The 16864-nt window shown below is 48.8% G+C and overlaps 1 protein-coding gene across 11 annotated transcripts; it reads right to left on the bottom strand.

Annotated features, from left to right (window-relative positions):
- Positions 1–106: 106 nt before the first annotated feature.
- On the bottom strand, positions 107–16503 carry Prss54 (serine protease 54). Of its 11 annotated transcripts, none has more exons than XM_059264611.1 (7): positions 16380–16503; positions 15671–15910; positions 15460–15554; positions 11255–11426; positions 4180–4438; positions 3499–3630; positions 107–860 (listed from the first exon to the last, which is right to left on the bottom strand). In XM_059264611.1, the coding sequence occupies exons 3-7, from the start codon at positions 15518–15520 to the stop codon at positions 330–332; spliced, it is 1155 nt and encodes a 384-aa protein (XP_059120594.1). In that variant the 5' UTR covers positions 15521–15554; positions 15671–15910; positions 16380–16503; the 3' UTR covers positions 107–329. The 11 variants fall into 11 exon arrangements, with proteins under 11 accessions (XP_059120594.1, XP_059120596.1, XP_059120592.1 ...); XM_059264613.1 differs by having other exon boundaries at positions 15671–15907; positions 16380–16498; XM_059264609.1 differs by having other exon boundaries at positions 15671–15842; positions 16000–16407.
- Positions 16504–16864: the final 361 nt, after the last annotated feature.

Genomic DNA, 16864 nt, shown 5'->3' on the forward strand with positions numbered 1-16864 from the left:
AGGCCACATCTACCAGGTCACCAGCAGGGCCACATCTGCCCATGGGGATACCCTCTCAGCCTGACCCCTGGAACCATTGCCCTGAAAGAACCACAGGGCACTCTAATGGTTTGACACTTGTTAGCCCACATTTATCACAAGCATAAATGAAGTGACCTTCCCACATATGGGAGTGGGACAGAGGAGGGAGAGCCAGCCCGGTGCTGCTGTGGGCCTGCCCGTGGCCGCCCAGGTGGCACCTATCAAAGCAGTGCAGACGCCGGAACAGTACGGCAGATGCCTAGCACCTTGCGCTCTGAGCTTCTTGTCTGGGGTAGGTTAGCTGCCAGCTAGACCCCGGGGCCCAAGAACACAAGCACGAGAGACATCAAGATCCTTTCCTGGGGCCAGCGCAGCCTGTTCTGGCCAGCCATGGCCCCGCCTTCCCCCACCTCCCCGCCGTAGTAGTCGTAGTACACGGGTTGAACAGGCACCTTCGAAGGCCAGCTTGACTCCTGAAGACCGTTTACCCTGAAGTTCTGCCCGCCGTCTATGGGCTGGTCGAACAGAGTGGACATTCTTTGTCCTTGGGAGTAGGATCGGGGCCGCTCAGCGTGGCCTTGTACAGAACTCGAATTCTTTGTCAGGGCAGTATTTGATTCTTGAAAGGGGGCCTCAGGGACCAACTTCTCCCAGGGGTTCAGCACAGACAGGGAAGGGCCAGCCTTATTCGCCTTGGCTATGATCCAGTCACTGTAGTCTCCCACACTGGCGTACAGAAACAGGCCAGGGCACAAGTCGCCTCCATGGGTCACGATTCCTCTGAGGACCCAGAGATCCAACTTCTTCACTTGGCACATCATAGGACTTCCTGGTTCCCCCTGCAGTAAAGGACAGAGGGTCTTAGGTTTGAGAAAACCTTTTTCAGTAGATCCTTGTGCCCGTGTCTGTTTTAGAAGGTTTTGCTTTGATTCTCTCTGGAAATGAGCAAATCGTAGGCTACCATTTCAAATCTAGACAGCCACCATCAACTACAGTATGGCGACACCACTCTCTCCTCTCTTTCTCACCCTTGTTCTTGCTTGTTTGAGACTGGATCTCACATAACCTCCTCACTACATAGCTACAGTTGACCTTGAACTCTGATCCCCATGACTCCACCTCCTCACGCTGGGAATACGGGGCATGCTGCCACAACTGGTTTTTAATACAGGGCTGGCGATCAAATCCCTGAAGCCAAGGCTTTATTCAAGGCAAGCACCCACCAGCTGAGCTACTTCCCCAGCCCAGTTTTTCTTTATATTATGCAAATGATTTGTGGCCTTGGCACCCAGATTGCCTGTAGCTTCTTGGCTCATTTTTCACTGTCTTGGCTTTTGCTAATACGCCAAATCTTTCCCTCAGTATTTCGGGCTCAGAATGATCACACCTCTGAAACCTTTCCTTTTTCTTCCCAAGGAAGAGCTGAGTGGAGGGGAAGGAAGGCCAGAGTTCCCCCAGGAACTGGGGCTGTCCGGGGTCTACAGCTTCCTACCCCACGCCCCAGCTGCTAGTTACTCCTTCAGCTCAGCAGCCCTGCCGTACTGTAGCTTTCGCCTTTCCTGAATGAGCAGTCCTCTGCGGCTCAGGCGGTCGGTCTGCCGCACACACCTTAACTCATGCAAGGCGAGAAGGCAGAGGCTTAGCACACCGAGCTGGATTTGTGACCAAGGCAGGTGGCCTGGTTCTAACCCAGTGTGGAGATTCACTAGTGCCTGACACACGCAGCACTGAAGCTGGGCATGCACCGTGCACTCAGCCAAGTATTTGCTATGACCATCGTGGGGGCTTATAAAGGCTGTAATTTTTCTGTAGGAAGTCGGGGGAATGGGGAAAGTCCCAAGAAAACTACTAGGTTTCCTTTATCCCACCCCAGGCTCCCTCTTCTGCAAGTGCCAAACCTCCACTCACCCCTCGTGGTCTATCTGAGTCTGAGATAGGGGAAGAACTATTATTCACCCTCCTTGATTGTAGGCCCCCTCCACTGGAAAAGCCAGGCAAGCTGGCCAATGATAATGCTGCTCTTGCTGTTTGGACCGAGCGAGCAATGAGCAGGGTGGCAACTGATAACAGCCAACAGTTTGAACAAACTCAAGGATGAGAAGCAGAGAGGCAAAGGTAGACCTTATCAGCTCCTCCTCATCTGCCCGGGGTGTCCCCTCACCACCCCCTCTAACTTCCCCTCGCTTAGGAAGTGTGGGCGGAGCAGAGGGGAGGGTGACAGGTAGAAGAAGGGATGACTGAAAGCAGGGCAGAGCTGAGGCACATACATTCTGCAGACACTGTCATGCCTGGGTAGCCTTGGGGAAGGCCAACGCCGGTTCAAGGGCCCCACATTCTGCACATTGTTCTGTGTTGCTCACTCCAGGGAAGGGCAGCATAGCGTCCTTGTATTTCCTTCTTTCCTAGTCTGCTCTGTCATCTCACTCTGCCAGTCGGCAGAGGCTTGAAATGGTATTTCAGAGTTGTGGCTAGTCATTTGGGATTGCTGAACGACCATTGTCCATAACACACTAAGGCTGCTTCGGCATGGAGCTCCCTGCTGCAGAATGGGGTGGTCTCCCCGCTTTCACTGGTCCCACCCCCAAGTTAATCGTAATTGCGCATGAGGGAGAAAATGGATGAGATGGAGGACACACAGTTCGATGGCTCGGACACAGTAGTGGGTGCAGATGACCCTGGCTATCGCATGGTTTTGCTGCTAACCCCAGGCACAAAATGAGCTCAGTTTTTTTCTTTTGTCCCCCCCCCCCCTCTCTCCCACCTAGTGGAGCCATGGTTTCTGGTCTCTGATGTTAAGCAGCAGAGGCCACCGGCCCAGGGCCCTTGAGGCACCTCTGTCTTAACTCCTGGGCTCAGGGGCAGCTGCCACACAGAGGGCCCCCTTTCACTGAGCAGTCCTCTCCCCCGACATCCCACAAAAGCTCTAGGGTTGTACAAACTAAACGTAAAGGGGAAAGGCAAAGAGCAGCTCTGCTGCCTCCGTGGGGACCCATCAGTCAAATTCTGAAGCTGGAAGTTTCTTCTACACCTGAGAAGTGTGGTGTTCAGGATCCAGACGCCAGAACCCACTTCCAAGAGAGGAAAGCATTCCAAACACCAAAGTCACCAAGAGATGTTTTGTGAGCAGAATTCAGTTCGAAAGTGAAGGGCTAGTGGATGGGGGTGGGGGGTGGGGTGGCTCAGTGGATAAAGTACGTGCTGAATGAGAGTGAGGAAGAGAGGTTGGGTGCTGAGATTCCCTATGGGCTCAGGAGGCTGGGTGGGGCACGTAGGGGGAGTGGGCTAGCCAGATTAGCTGTATCTAATGCTCACACTGTAGGTTTTTGAGTACTTTCTGCCAAGTGTTAGTCCTACCAGAGATGTGAATCCCAAGGCACTGGCTCCCTTCCTTCCCCGTTCAGTAAGGAGGAACCCCCAGGACTCCTCGGTGCAGCCAATGATTACTTTGATTTGGCTTCTACTGTATCAAGTTCTTACCAGGCAAACATTGGTGGATTCCTTATTTGTGTGACTGGCACATACTATTTTCTGGTCTCTAGGTAAAGGACACAGGTCAATGTCTTTCACGTAGATTCTCCTCAGGATACTCATTGTCATGTGATTTCCTGTCTGGACCATGCAACAGAGAGCCCAAGAATTACTAGCAAGAAGGCAGTACTGAGTCAGCCCAACAGCAACTCACATATCCCAACAGGAATAAACAGAATATGTTCCTCTACATCCCTTTTACCCATAGAAATCAGCACTTGTGTCTGAGCTTTTACTGAAAACTACCTTTGCTTTGAATTTAAATCTGTAAACAGGCAGAGAACAAGTCACCTTTCTTCACACTTGAAGAATATGTATTCTCTTGTTTCATTCTTACCCAAGAATGACGGAAAATGAGTGGCTTAGGGAAGCGTGCACAGCCCTGGTCCCCCTACTCCTCCCAGAACCTGGTGAGACAGGATGCTGCCTGTACACTTCTTGGGTATAGAGCTAAGAAAAAAGGGACCTGTGGAATATAGTACAAGAAAAGCCCCCAGAAAGGCAAACACTAGGAATCAGCTCTAAACCTCAGGCATCCTGAATGAATAAGACAGGCCCTAGAGAAGTTCATCTGAGTCACCCCCTTTGCCAGCACACACACAGCCTCCTCTAGGGGAGGAGTGTATTAACTGCAGCCGTGGGATTCCATCCTGCCACCCAGCAGTTCTTCAAGGCTGGTGCTTTATCTTGCTTTTTGTCCAGGAAGCAGATGGCCTGGACCATGTCGTCGAAACGTATGGCAGATTCTGTCCTCAGGAGGGCTATGTTATTGCTCATGGATTTGTTATTAAAGTTCTCATGGAGGATGATCATATTGACTGGGTATTCTGTGTGATCCACCTTTCTGGGATCCATGTTAGCTATCCCGACAACAGCAATGATCTTCTTCCTAGAGAGGAGAGACAACAGAGGACTTTTGAGAAGTCAAGGCAGCTAGGAAGCTTCACGCTTCCCTCATTTCTCATTTTTCATGTTTTTTATTTTCAACCTGGCATGCCCATCCAACTCAATCCCTAGGTATTTTGTCTTAGTTTTTAATGTGTGTTTGTTTGTGTGTGTGTGTGTGTGTGTGTGTGTGTGTGTGTGTGTGTGTGTGTGTATCAGAACATACTGGAGTCCTTGGAGTTACTAATGGTTGTGAGCTACTTGATGTGGGTTCTGGGAACTAAACTTGGCTCTCTAGAAGAGCAAGTAGTGCTCTAACTGCTGAGCCATCTCTCTAGCCCCCTGGGCTAGTTTTTACTTTGAACTCAGTCTCCAGGGAATCTCTCCTGAATTTCTAGGTTTGTGCTCTCCCTTGTGAGCTCAAGGCCTCTTGGGGGACTCTTCTGTGCTGATACCATTTATCTTACCAAGCAAAGATCATCTGTTCACATGTTATTGGGTAATTTTTCTATAGGAATAGGGTGTGTTTTATTTATTTATTTATTTATTTATTTATTTATTTATTTATTTATTTATTTATTTATTTATTTATTTGAGACAGGGTTTCCCTGTGTAGCTTTGCGCCTTTCCTGGATCTCGCTCTGTAGACCAGGCTGGCCTCGAACTCACAAAGACCCACCTGCCTCTGCCTCCCGAGTGCTGGGATTAAAGGCGTGAGCCACCACTGCCTGTCCAGGAATAGTTTTTTTTTTTTTTAAGTAGTATAGTAGTAATACAAGATATGTAATCATGACTCTCACTCACTGTCTCAGCACTTAACATCTTTTTGTTTTGTTTTGTTTTTTGAGACAGGGTTTCTCTGTGTAACAGGCATGGCTGTCCTGGAACTCGCTTTGTAGACTCGGCTGGTCTCGAATTCACCTCAAATTCATAAAGATCTGCCTGCCTCTGCCTCCAGAGTGCTGGGATTAAAGGTGGGCGCCACCACTGCCCAGTCACTTAATGCAGATCTCGCCTCACATACTTGTGACTGGATTTAGGGAGGGTGTGGCTTAACAGTGGTGGGATTAATTAAGCTGGGTATTCTCTACTTCTCCCCTGGGACTCACCCAAGAAACTGTAAGAATGTAAAGCAGACGGGCAGTGGTGGCACACGCCTTTAATCCCAGCACTCGGGAGGCAGAGTCAGGCAGATCTCTGTGACTTTGAGGCCAGCCTGGTCTACAGAGCGAGATCCAGGACAGGCACCAAAACTACACCGAGAAACCCTGTCTCGGGAAAAAAACAAACAAACCACAAAGAGGACTCAGCATCTGAGCAAGGACTGGCAAAACCAACAAAAGCCAGTTGTGATGGCAGGTGACACCGGCTGCCACTGAGCTCAGCAGCAGCTGAGTGGGAAGGTGTTCAGCAAAAAGGTAGAAGGGAAAGAAAGCCATCCTCCAGCACTGAGGTGAAGGTCAAGTAGGAAACGGCATGAGGAGAATGGAAGACAACAAAGGACTTAGAAAGTCGGCCACGTTGTCCTGTGCATCATCTGTTTTCATTTTCTTTTGTGTGTGTAGGGGTGTACATGTGTGTAGGGGTGTGCATGTGTGTGCATGAGGTTGATGCTGAGACTCATCCTCAACTGCTCCTTCACTTTATTCATCAAGGCGTGGTCTCTTAAGCCGGGAGCTCACACACAGCTCAGTCTCCCTAGGTGAGAAGCGTTAGGTCAGGCAGAGTTGTGTGGAGCTGGGGAGGGGACCAATCTGCACGTTGCCTCCGGAGAACACAGACCCTCCCTCATCTGACTCCCGTCCATTCCGTTGTCAGCGCTTGCATGGGTGGAACCCAGCTGGAGCCAGGATGCAAGGGGAAATGCTGCTGTCACCCACACCAGAGGGCGACAGTGGAGAGTGGATCGTGAGTGACAGATACGAGACTCCAGCACAGCTGGACATCCAGTCCAACAAAGATGAGCATTGTCATCTAACCCATGAAACTCCCAAACATGAGAGTAATGGCAGAAGCTGGGATCGCAGGGGTAAACCGGGCATCTCCTGGGTAGATAAGCATTTGTAGCCATCCTGCTTAAAATCGGAGTCACCTCAGACTTCTCCACAGACATGTTTAACACCAGAAGCCAGGGTGGCAGTGGGAGGGGCAGAGTGATGCCTTGAAAGTCTCCCATGGGAAAGAAGTGTGAGCCATAAATAGACATGAATTGGGAGTGAGGGGGTTCTATGGAAATATGTTCCAGATCCAATCGTGATCTCCAAATATTTGATAGCAAGGCCTCTATCTTCATATTTGGAGATAGAGGTACCTAGGGCCTGATCCAACTTCTTCCTCTTTAAAAAAACCCTTTTTCTTCTTTTTCTTCTTCTTCTTCTTCTTCTTCTTCTTCTTCTTCTTCTTCTTCTTCTTCTTCTTTTGATTGATTTTCGAGACAGGGTTTCTCCGTGTAGTTTTGGAGCTTGTCCTGGATCTCACTCTGTAAACCAGGCTGGCCTCGAACTCACAGAGATCTGCCTGGCTCTGCCTCCTGAGTGCTAGGATTAAAGGTGTGTGCCACTGCCGCCCAGCTCTTTTTCTTCTTTTCATGTGTATATGTGGTGTATGTGTGTGGTGTGTGTGTATGTGGTGTGTGTGATGTGTGTGTATGTAGTGTGTGTGTGTGTGTGTGTATGTGGTGTGTGTGTGTATGTGGTGTGTGTGATGTGTGTGTGTGTGTGTGTGTGTGTGTGTGTGTGTGTGTGGTGAGTATATGTGGTCTCTGTGTGTGTATGTGTGCCTGGGGTTGTTGATGTCAGGAAACTCCCACAGTCTGTCTTCTGTCTTACTCTGACACAGAGGAAAATAACCATGTGAAGACACACCTAGAAGGCCTTTTCCTGTAAGTCCAGAAGGAAGCAAGCCTCTGACACTCTAACCTGGACTTTCTGGGCTAAACCACCCAGTTTATGATATTTTGTTATGGAAACCAAAGCTGTCTAGGGGAGAGAGAACTCTGTGTTAATAGACAGAAGAATTGATATAGAAAGATCTATAGATATCCATGAACACATTAGGTATTTAAGAAAAACATCCAAGAAAGTGATGACAGAAGATGGTACGAGGGAGAGAAACTAGTGACTGAGGGATGATCCCACTGCAAATCTCCACTTCTTTGTGGATACTCAACTGTCTGCATGCATTTCCACTTACAAGCATAAACTGGCTCTTCTAGAGACAGTGCTGAGACACACTCAGAATGGTCCATGTTTGACACGCCACTGTAGGTGTTCCTGCAGTACAGTCTCTCACAAGGCTGTCTGGAACCCTTGACCATAGCGTTGTTCACTTTTATACCAAGAAGGTTGGAAAACACCAGAATCTCAGTCAGACTTTGGGGGGGTTTGTGCTTAAGATCTGAAGTCCCTATGAGATTGTCTAAAGCAAATACGCACGTCAGCAGGGCCGATGGTGGCTCTGTGTATGCTGAGTATGTGCATGGAAGATCAGGCATGCTCCCTTGTTGAGGAGCAGAAAGTTGTTGTGAAAGTGTTGAAGGTACAGGCACAGAGTCAGAAAATGAAATAAGTATGGAGCCTTTTTAAATAATAAAAGCCAAGACTATACATACACACACACTATTATATATATATATATATATATATATATATATATTTTTTTTCTGACCAGTGTGAGGGTCAAGGGTGAACCATGAACAACAGAAAGTAATGAGAGCAGACCAAGCAAAATACAATGATACACATGCTTGAAAACACAATCATGAAGTAGACATCTATGGTACCAAGTAAACCTCCAGTATCAGGAATGGGTTACATCTTATTGAGTCCCTGGCCAAAGCGGTCCCATGGAATCCCCCAGACATCACAGACTATTTGCCAAGGCCGTTGGTTACTCTCCACAACTTGATGGTAAGGCCCTGTGGCTGAAGACATCACTTATGTCATTGAACACAGGGAAGTCGAGCTGGTGTCTAACTGGAAGCTTCACTCCTGCCGACTAGTGTTCATGGTACTGGAAGGTACTCTGCACACTACCAGAGGAAAAGGGTAATCATCAATATCATCCAGCTATAAACCGTGACCTACAACAGTGACCTGCCTGCAAAATACACTGGTGTAATAGTGGCACAAGCATTATGTGAGTAACCAACCACTTGGGGGCGGTGGGGGGGGGCTGGATTTAAGGCCCACTTCATGAGCTAGAACCCATACCTGGTACAGAATGGCCAAGAACCTGAGACTAGACAGGTCATGGGCCTAGGGGGAAACCATTGTTCTGCTAAAGGAACACAGCAGTAAAATGACTCCTGATGACATACTCATAGATCAGTGCCTTGGTCAACACACATCAGAGAAGCTTTTTCTTGAGGTAGGTAGGAATTAAGACAGAGACCCACAACTGGACAATGTGCAGAGAGTGAGAGACTTAGGAACACTCAGTCCTAAATGGGATGTGTTCATTAAACTCCTCTCAAGGTTCAGGCATCTATGAGGAAGAGGCGGCAGAAAGATTATAAGAGCCAGAGGTAATGGATGACTCCAAGGAACCAATGTCTTCCAGATATGAAGTCACAGAGATTGTGTCAGCACACACGAGACTTCCACAGGTTCCAGCCAGATGGGATCCCAACACTGAGGGGGGAGTGGACACAGAAAACCCAAGGCTAGAGTATCAGCAGGCGTCTTCCTTCTGGACTTAGAGGCAGCAGCCCTAACCCGGAGGCTGTTTGCAATTGATACCTGCTGCCAAAGGAAAACAGGACTTGAGCCACACTCCAGGGAAGGCCCCATGCCCAGGAGTAGTTGGCCAACACAAAACCAACTCAGTGACATTTTTGTGGACTTTTGGTTTCATTTTGTTTTGTTTGGCATCTTTTTATCTTATGGCTCTTTTGCTTGTTTTGATTTCTGATTTTGAAAGAGAGAAAGAACAAAGTTGAGTAGGTAGAGAGGTGGAGAGGAGTTTGGGGAAGGGGAAAACATGATTAAACATATTTTATGAAAAATATTTAATTTAAAAAATAAACAAAAAAGAAAATGCCATATGAAGGCTATTATTTTATATGCACACTGAAAGAATAATAAATTTAAAAATACTTCAAGTACTGCGTGGTGGTGGCGCACGCCTTTAATCCCAGCACTCGGAGGCAGAGCCAGGCAGATCTCTGTGAGTTCGAGGCCAGCCTGGTCTACAGAGTGAGTTCCAGGAAAGGCGCAAAGCTACACAGAGAAAGCCTGTCTTGAAAAAAAAAAATACATAAAGCAAGAAAACTTCAGCAGCTACAGAATATTCTATCAGGTGTTTACAATTTCTTTACTTAATTAAACTGATTATTCTCTCAGGCTGGGGAGATGGCTCTCTGCAAGCACGAGGACCAGAGTGTGGATTCCTAGCATCCACATAAAGACTAAGTGGCCTGCCTGCAATTCTAGCACTCAGGAGGCGGAGCTAGGGAAATCTGGGCAAAACCAGCCCAATTAGTGAGCTTCAGGTTCTGTGAGAGACCTTGCTTCAGGAAAATGGAGAGCAACGGAGGAAGATACAACCCCCCACCCCCCACGCGCACACGCATCACACGCAACGCACATTACACATGCATACGCGAAACCATCACAGGCTTTATCATTCACATCTACCATAGTAAAACTAGAAAAGGTTAAAGCACAACATACAAATTTGTGCATACGTTTGGCCGCCAGAGTGATGACGTCACCAAGCTGATACTCGCTAGACAGACTTTCTCCCTCCGTCTATGTAATGCATACTATACTCTCACACACAGCGTGCGCAAGAAATTATATTAATCTGCTTATCTGTGATAACTGGACGTCCGCTTTTATTTGGTTGTTTTTTGTTTTGTGTGTGTTCGTTTTTGAGGCGGAGTCTCAGGTAGCCCAGGCTGGCTTCATACTCAACATAAAGCTAAGGATGAAGAACTTGAACTCTTGATGCTCCTGCATCCACCCTCCAAGTTCGGGGATCACAGGCTTGCCCCAGGAGCCCCCTTGGATGTTTACGTTCTTTCTGGCATTTTCTGTGTAATTAGCCACCCAGTGAACAACTTTCTGCAGGAAATATTTCTTTCCCAGAGGTTAAAATTATCTCTTTACTGCCGATTCTCAAAAGTTACGGCGGTGGTGGCTCATGCTTTTAATCCCAGCACTTGGGAGGCAGAGCCAGGCAGATCTCTGTGAGTTCGAGGCCAGCCTGGGCTACAGAGTGAGTTCCAGGAAAGGCGCAAAACTACACAGAGAAACCCTGTCCAAAAAAAAAAAAAAAAAAAAAAAAAAAGTTACGGCATTGGACTAAAAGTGAAGTATTCTACAATTTGCCAAATATTTCCTTTAATCATATTTATGATTTTTTTTATCTGTAAGAATTTGAGCTTATGGTATATAATTTGGGGAACATGAACAAGCGCAAATGGAGACTAGGAATCAGTGTTCTGAGCACCCAGAGAAAAGCATTCTGAGAGCAGCTTCGATTTCCTTCGGCTTTTCTCTGTGCCCTTCTGGCTGTGGCAGACATTTGTGAGGCCCAAGGTGTCCTGCTGGTTTCCTTAACTTATCCCGGAAGGACACCTGGTGGATGGAATTAAAGAATCCACATCTCTGTGGTTGCGAATCACAAGTGGCCTTCCTAGACACAACAAATGGCATCTCGCTTTTCACTGCTGCCACCCTCGGCCCTCATAGTAAAGTCCCATGAGGCACTGGTGACCACAGGACCTTGGCTCAGGCGACTACACCCGGAGTCTACTCTGCAGGCCCCGCCAGTCCCCAGGGCACCCCGCCCAGCCGGTCCCCTGGGGAGCACTAGCCTGTGTTGGAGAGCCGAGGCGGTGCTGAGGATCCAGAACTTGCTGAGAATGCAACCGAATGCCAGGTGGGTGTACTCTGGGTCCTGTAAGGACACCACCCAGGGGAACTCGTTGCTGCCCACGAGGTTCTCCTTGGGCTCGTCCACGATGTTGGCTTTCTGGGTGCCGCAAACTGCAGAGGGAGGGTAGGCCTCACTATGTGTCCAGGAGCCGGCCCCACATGGGCACCACCGTTCCCCAGCCTTGGGGACTCCTGGTCTGTGGACTCTGTTTTGCTCGGGGCTGACTCTACCATGATGCTTTGTTCATCCCCAGGAGATCTTCCACGTAAAAGACGTTTGCTAGCATCTCTGAACCCTTTAACAGTCTTACTAGACCCTGCTACTGGTCCCCTTTCTGCCGAGTGCAGCTCCACTTGCTGGGCCTTGTCTGGCATTTTTGCCGGACAGAAGCGGGTGGAGTGGGTGGAAACGGGACCTGTAGGCATCCATGTCTAGGCCCTTTCTCCAGGGAAAAACTGTTGCTTGCTTTCCCAACTCTCCCCTCACAAGTGTGTGGTGCAGTTTTCCAGCCAAATGTATGCATGAATTTGTGTATTCTTGTGCTTTAACCTTTTCTAGTTTAATTTCTACTATGGTAGATCTGAAAGATAAAGCCTGTGATGGCTGGCTTTAATTATCAACTTGATGCAACCTAAAATCACTTGGGAAGAGTGGTTGTTTGTTTTTTAATGATTTGTTTGTTTTTACTTTATGTGCAGTGGGTTTTGCTTGCATGTATGTCTGTGTGAGGGTGTCAGATCCCCTGGATACAGACAATTGTGAGCTGCCATGTTGGTGCTGGGAATTGAACCCAGGTTCTTTGGAAGAACAGCCAGTATTCCTAACCACTGAGCCATCTCTCCAGTCCAGGGGAAGAGTGTCTTAATGAAGACTTATCTAGATAAGGTTGGATTGAGAGCATGTCGTTGAAGACTGTCTTAATTGCTGGTTGATATAAGAAGAACCAGCCTGATTTGGATAGCACCAACAGGGATCCTTAACTGTGTAGGAGTGAAGAAGCCCCAGGGGTGGTGGCATCTGACTTTAATTCTAGCACTCAGGAGGCAGAGGTAGGGGGATCTCTGTGAGTTCAAGGCCAGCCTGGACTACATAGAGTTCTGGCCAGTCAGTGCCACATAATGAGGCCCTGTCCAAAACAACAACAACAACCAGAAGCAAAGAAAGCTATCTGAGCGGACAAGCAGGCCTCGTGTGTGTGTTTTCATTTCTCCCTGCTCTTGTCTGTGGGTGTGATGTGACCAGCTGCTTGAGCTCCTCAGGTGGGGGTGTTTCGTTTAGCCACAGCAGCAGAATTTAAACTAGGACAATGCCCCCCCCCAAGCAAAAATGGTTTAGGGGGCCCCAAGAACTCAAGAATGTGAAAGGGTCTTGAGCATGGCCAGCATTCACTACCTGGGACAAGTCTTCCTTAACCGGAGCTGGGCGGCCTCAGGTGGATGGGAACTCCAGATGTAGGGTAGGGAGCACCCGTCTCCATCCCACAGGTGGAAGCATATGAGCCAGTGCCGAGGAGTCTAAACTCCACCACCCAGCTTGTCTCTATCATCTGTGTTCCAGACATCCTGAGCCTCGGATTCATGGTTGCCTTTCCCTGCATCCCCTGCAAGCTGCTGGCAGGCATGGCTCCTCCCACTGGGTCTGTGTGTCCCCAGGAGCTAGCATGATGCCTAGTATCTAGTTGGTGTTTAATAAGTTGTCTGGTATGAGTAAAAGGACTCTGTCTGTGATCTACTCCCTGACCTCCTGTCACGAAGGAGATAGAAGTCCTGGCATTTGGAGGTTGTCTCAGTTCCCCTTCCCAATCCTGCTCATCCTCTGCCTTCCAGACTGGGAAAGCTGGACTTTGTTTCCAGGGAGAGTACAATGTTGTTTAAATGATGTGCCTCTCCTGCCAACCTGAGATTGGATGGACCTGTAATGTTCTTAAAGTTCTATGTTCAAGTATAGAGACTACTAGAACAGGAAAGATCATGGAAGCTGGAGAAGGGAGGACAAGGCAGGGCCAGGAACTGACTTCCTTACAGTGCTGGGGGTGGGTGAGCTGAGCCCCAACTTCCCAGGCACCATTCATAAGAAGTTGGCAACTCTATGAACTATGTTGCTCCTCCAAACTGCTGACTCCCTCCATTGCCCTGGGTCCTCCCTCAGTGGTTGATATACCTTGTTCTGTTGAACTTGAGTACCCACAGGACTCCTTCTCAGCCCCTGGTGGAGCCAGGGTAGAGAGATTCTCCACCTGGCACCTACCAGACTCTCTGGACACTACATTTGCTAAAAAGTTCCCCAGGATAGACCTTGATATATATTTGGGAAGAGCCTGGAAGCAGACTTCCAAGTCAAGTTAGTCTCAGTATACTGTGAGGTCCCGGGCAAGCCTACCCTGTCTGGTGCTCTTTCCTATAATCATGGACCTGGACACCACTCGGGGTTGTTGCAAGACCACAGGGGGAAATTATGGGAAAATGCAAACTCTATTTCTGTAAATGATAGTGCTGAACCTTGGAGCAAAACTGGCAATACTCTTTCCAAAAATTCAAACCATCTTCCTGCTTGTTCTCAAATCCCAAACTGCAAATGCTCAATTCTTACTTCTGTGTCAGTGGCCTTGGGTTCTGTGCCATGTAACAGGCACTGGCAGCAGATCCTGGGCTTTGGCCTCCCAGCGAATGCCTTTTCAGCCATTCAGCCACCTGCAGAGAACCCTGCCAGGCACTGGGTTGGGAACTAAGCTTGCAGGAATGGACTTTGGGAGTCTGTGACAGTGACACTCGATGGACTGATGGCATACAGGGAGATGTGACCCCAAGGCTGTGCCAAGTATTCAGAAGAGAAAACAGAGTGGAAGGGCTTCTTCTGGTAGTTACCTAGGATGTTGGCAGAAAAGACATTTCCAAAACAGAGTACATTGTCATCCACAGTACTGTCAAGACCTCAGAGAGGGCTAGGTATGGAAGCACCCAGGAGGCAGAGACAGGTGGATCAAGGCCAGCCTGGTCTACCTACTGAGCACCAGGCTAGCCAATGCTACAAAGTAAGACTCTGTCTCAGCAACAAAACAAATAACAAAAAAGAATTCAGAGGCCCTCTTCATTATGGGGTATCCTGGGACTAAACTTCCATCCACAGACCCTTACACAGACTTTGCTGGGACCACACTAGGGCTGCTTCAGAAATACCAACAATGACATTCCTTGTCTATGCTCTGACTTTTCTCTGGATACACAGATGATCTGTAATACAAGGATTAGTCAATCCTTCCCATTTAATACAGGAATTAGCCAATCCTTCCCGAGCCAAGAACCTCCATGGATGTGACGACATTCCTTTTTCCAAAACACTATTTGAGTGCTGGGGAAGAAGCTCAGTAGTAGAGTACTTGTGCAGAGTCCCTGCCTTGTGCCTGATTCCATCTCTAATGCCATGATAAGAAAATTTGGTCCAGACCAAATGTCTGTTCTGGGTCTCAACTATGGCTTAGTGGGAGAAATGCCGTGTCTATGTTTCTGACCATCTCTTGATCTCCTTGGCAGGGAAAAGGAGGAGGCTGAGGAAGGCGTGGGGTCTTTGCATAGTGTGTGTGTGTGTGTGTGTGTGTGTGTGTGTGTGTGTGTGTGTGTGTGATTACCTAACTAGCCAATGGCAGCAAAGGTGACAGAGCCTGTTTGAGTCATCTGTCCCTCTTCACCTGCCTTTTCCTAAGCTGGACTTGTTAGTCCTGAGCAGCCTACAGGTCAGGGAGGAGGGGACCACAGCGGCCAGTTCTGCTACCTGAGAGACCTTTGCTGTGGTGGGCCTAGCTAGTCCTGATCAGGATCACTGTTTGCAGAGTTCAATGTACTCCAGGTGGGCAGGGTTGAGCTGAGTGTGAGAGGCAGTTCTCATACGGACCCCTCTGCCCCATAGGCTATTCCGTGCCCTACAGCTGATTTTCCTAACTGTCCCCCACCCTTAGAATTCATCCCACACCCATGCCCTGACACTCGGTGTTACCTGGTCCCTGCCACTCACACATGCCACCCAGGACAAAGTTCTGGGGATTGGCTTCCTTGCCAAGTGAGTCCCTCCCTGGGCTTTAAGGGCCACTGCGTTTTCCTGGATGACCCTCCACCCCATCCCACCCCAGGCTCCAGCTGTCACACTCACTGGCAGATGACGAGTGGGACACGTACAGCAGGACCAACAGCACCCCTCTCATCTCCGCCATCCCCAGAGAGAAACGCAGCGAGCACCATGGGCAGCTGGGAAGACAGAAGACTCGTAACTCCATCACCTTCCCACACCCGAACGGGGTGATTCCCACTGTGGACGCCTGTTCCCTTTTACCATCCAAGGTTCCCGGATGGGGTAAACTGACCCGTCACATCCCCAGCTCTGGGTTCTGTGCAGACATAGGCGGGAAGCAGCGGTGTGGCTCCAATGCTTGGCTAGCAGTTTGTGAGCTGGCCCAAGGAGAGAGGGTAGTCTGCTTTCTCCAGTTTTCTTCTCAGAGCAGCCTGGGGCCCTGGGTGTGCTAGAGAGTTGGTTCTCTAAAAAGGGTTGGTTTTTGATTTGTGGAATTCAACCCTTGCTTTAACTGTATAGCCATAAAACACTGCTGGAAAAAAAAAAAAAGACAGGGTTTCGGTGGGAGCTTCCCCGGGGATTAGTGTCTTACTGTGATCTCACCCTCTTATTAAAACTCACATCAAGTCTTGCTGGGATGTCTTCACTAGCCAACAGTCTCAGCATTTAGCTCAGTCCATTCATATAGCCACCCTAGACACAGCGCTCTTGTAATCCCCATTTTACAGACTCAGAAACGGACACTCAGAGACGCCAGTAACAGACTCAAGGTCACACAACTACGCAGTGAACCTGGAACGTGAGCTCAAGACTACCTGAACCCCTAAGCCCGTGGGGGCTTCGCCTCACATCCTGGCCTCAAACTGTGTTCCGTGACCTAAGGAAACTGCGCACAGTTCTAAGTCACCATGTTCCCCTCATGACAGATGTTTCTTTTGTCCTCAGGATGGTGCTGCGAGTTCTTCCGTGAACTGTTCCCACTAAAGGAGAAATGAACTCACTGTGGCCTTATGCAGCAGAGCTCTACGGCGGAGTTTCTTCTACGCCTTGGGAAGAATGTTCCATTATGGCGTCATGGTTACCATGGCATCTCTCAGCAAACATTTAGACTTAAGAGAAACAGCATGAAATGTGTGTTATTACCTGGCCTTGACGAGGTTATTCTGGGAGATGCCTTCTGGGTATAGCTAAGAAGACTGTCCCTTTGCAAGATGACAAGGTCCTTGGTTGTAGCCACAGGCTACCTCCTGCTTAGCTCCTGTCTCCACTGATGCAAGCTGCCTGACAGAGTGAGGCGTCTCCAGTCCCTCATACTGCCAGGATGGCTTCCTGGAGACTGAGCCTACTTTTCTTCCCCCACGCGCTCAGCTTGTGGGTCCAAGCTAAACTACTGGACAGGTTCTAGGAAACCATGTGGCCAGGCGGGAGCCGCTCTCCAGTTGCTGAGAGCAGCCTTGGCTTCATAAAACTGCTAGACTTGATGAGC

This window comes from Peromyscus eremicus, chromosome 5 (assembly GCF_949786415.1).
Source record: "Peromyscus eremicus chromosome 5, PerEre_H2_v1, whole genome shotgun sequence".
NCBI classification, from domain to species: domain Eukaryota; kingdom Metazoa; phylum Chordata; class Mammalia; order Rodentia; family Cricetidae; genus Peromyscus; species Peromyscus eremicus.

Coding starts and splice junctions, on each gene's coding strand:
- Prss54 (XM_059264611.1), bottom strand. CDS start 15,520: ATGGCGGAGATGAGAGGGGTGCTGTTGGTCCTGCTGTACGTGTCCCAC. Junction 11,427..15,459: donor GTCCCACTCGTCATCTGCCA/GTGAGTGTGACA, acceptor CTCCCTCTGCAG/TTTGCGGCACCCAGAAAGCC. Junction 4,439..11,254: donor GCCTCGGCTCTCCAACACAG/GCTAGTGCTCCC, acceptor TCTCCTCTCTAG/GAAGAAGATCATTGCTGTTG.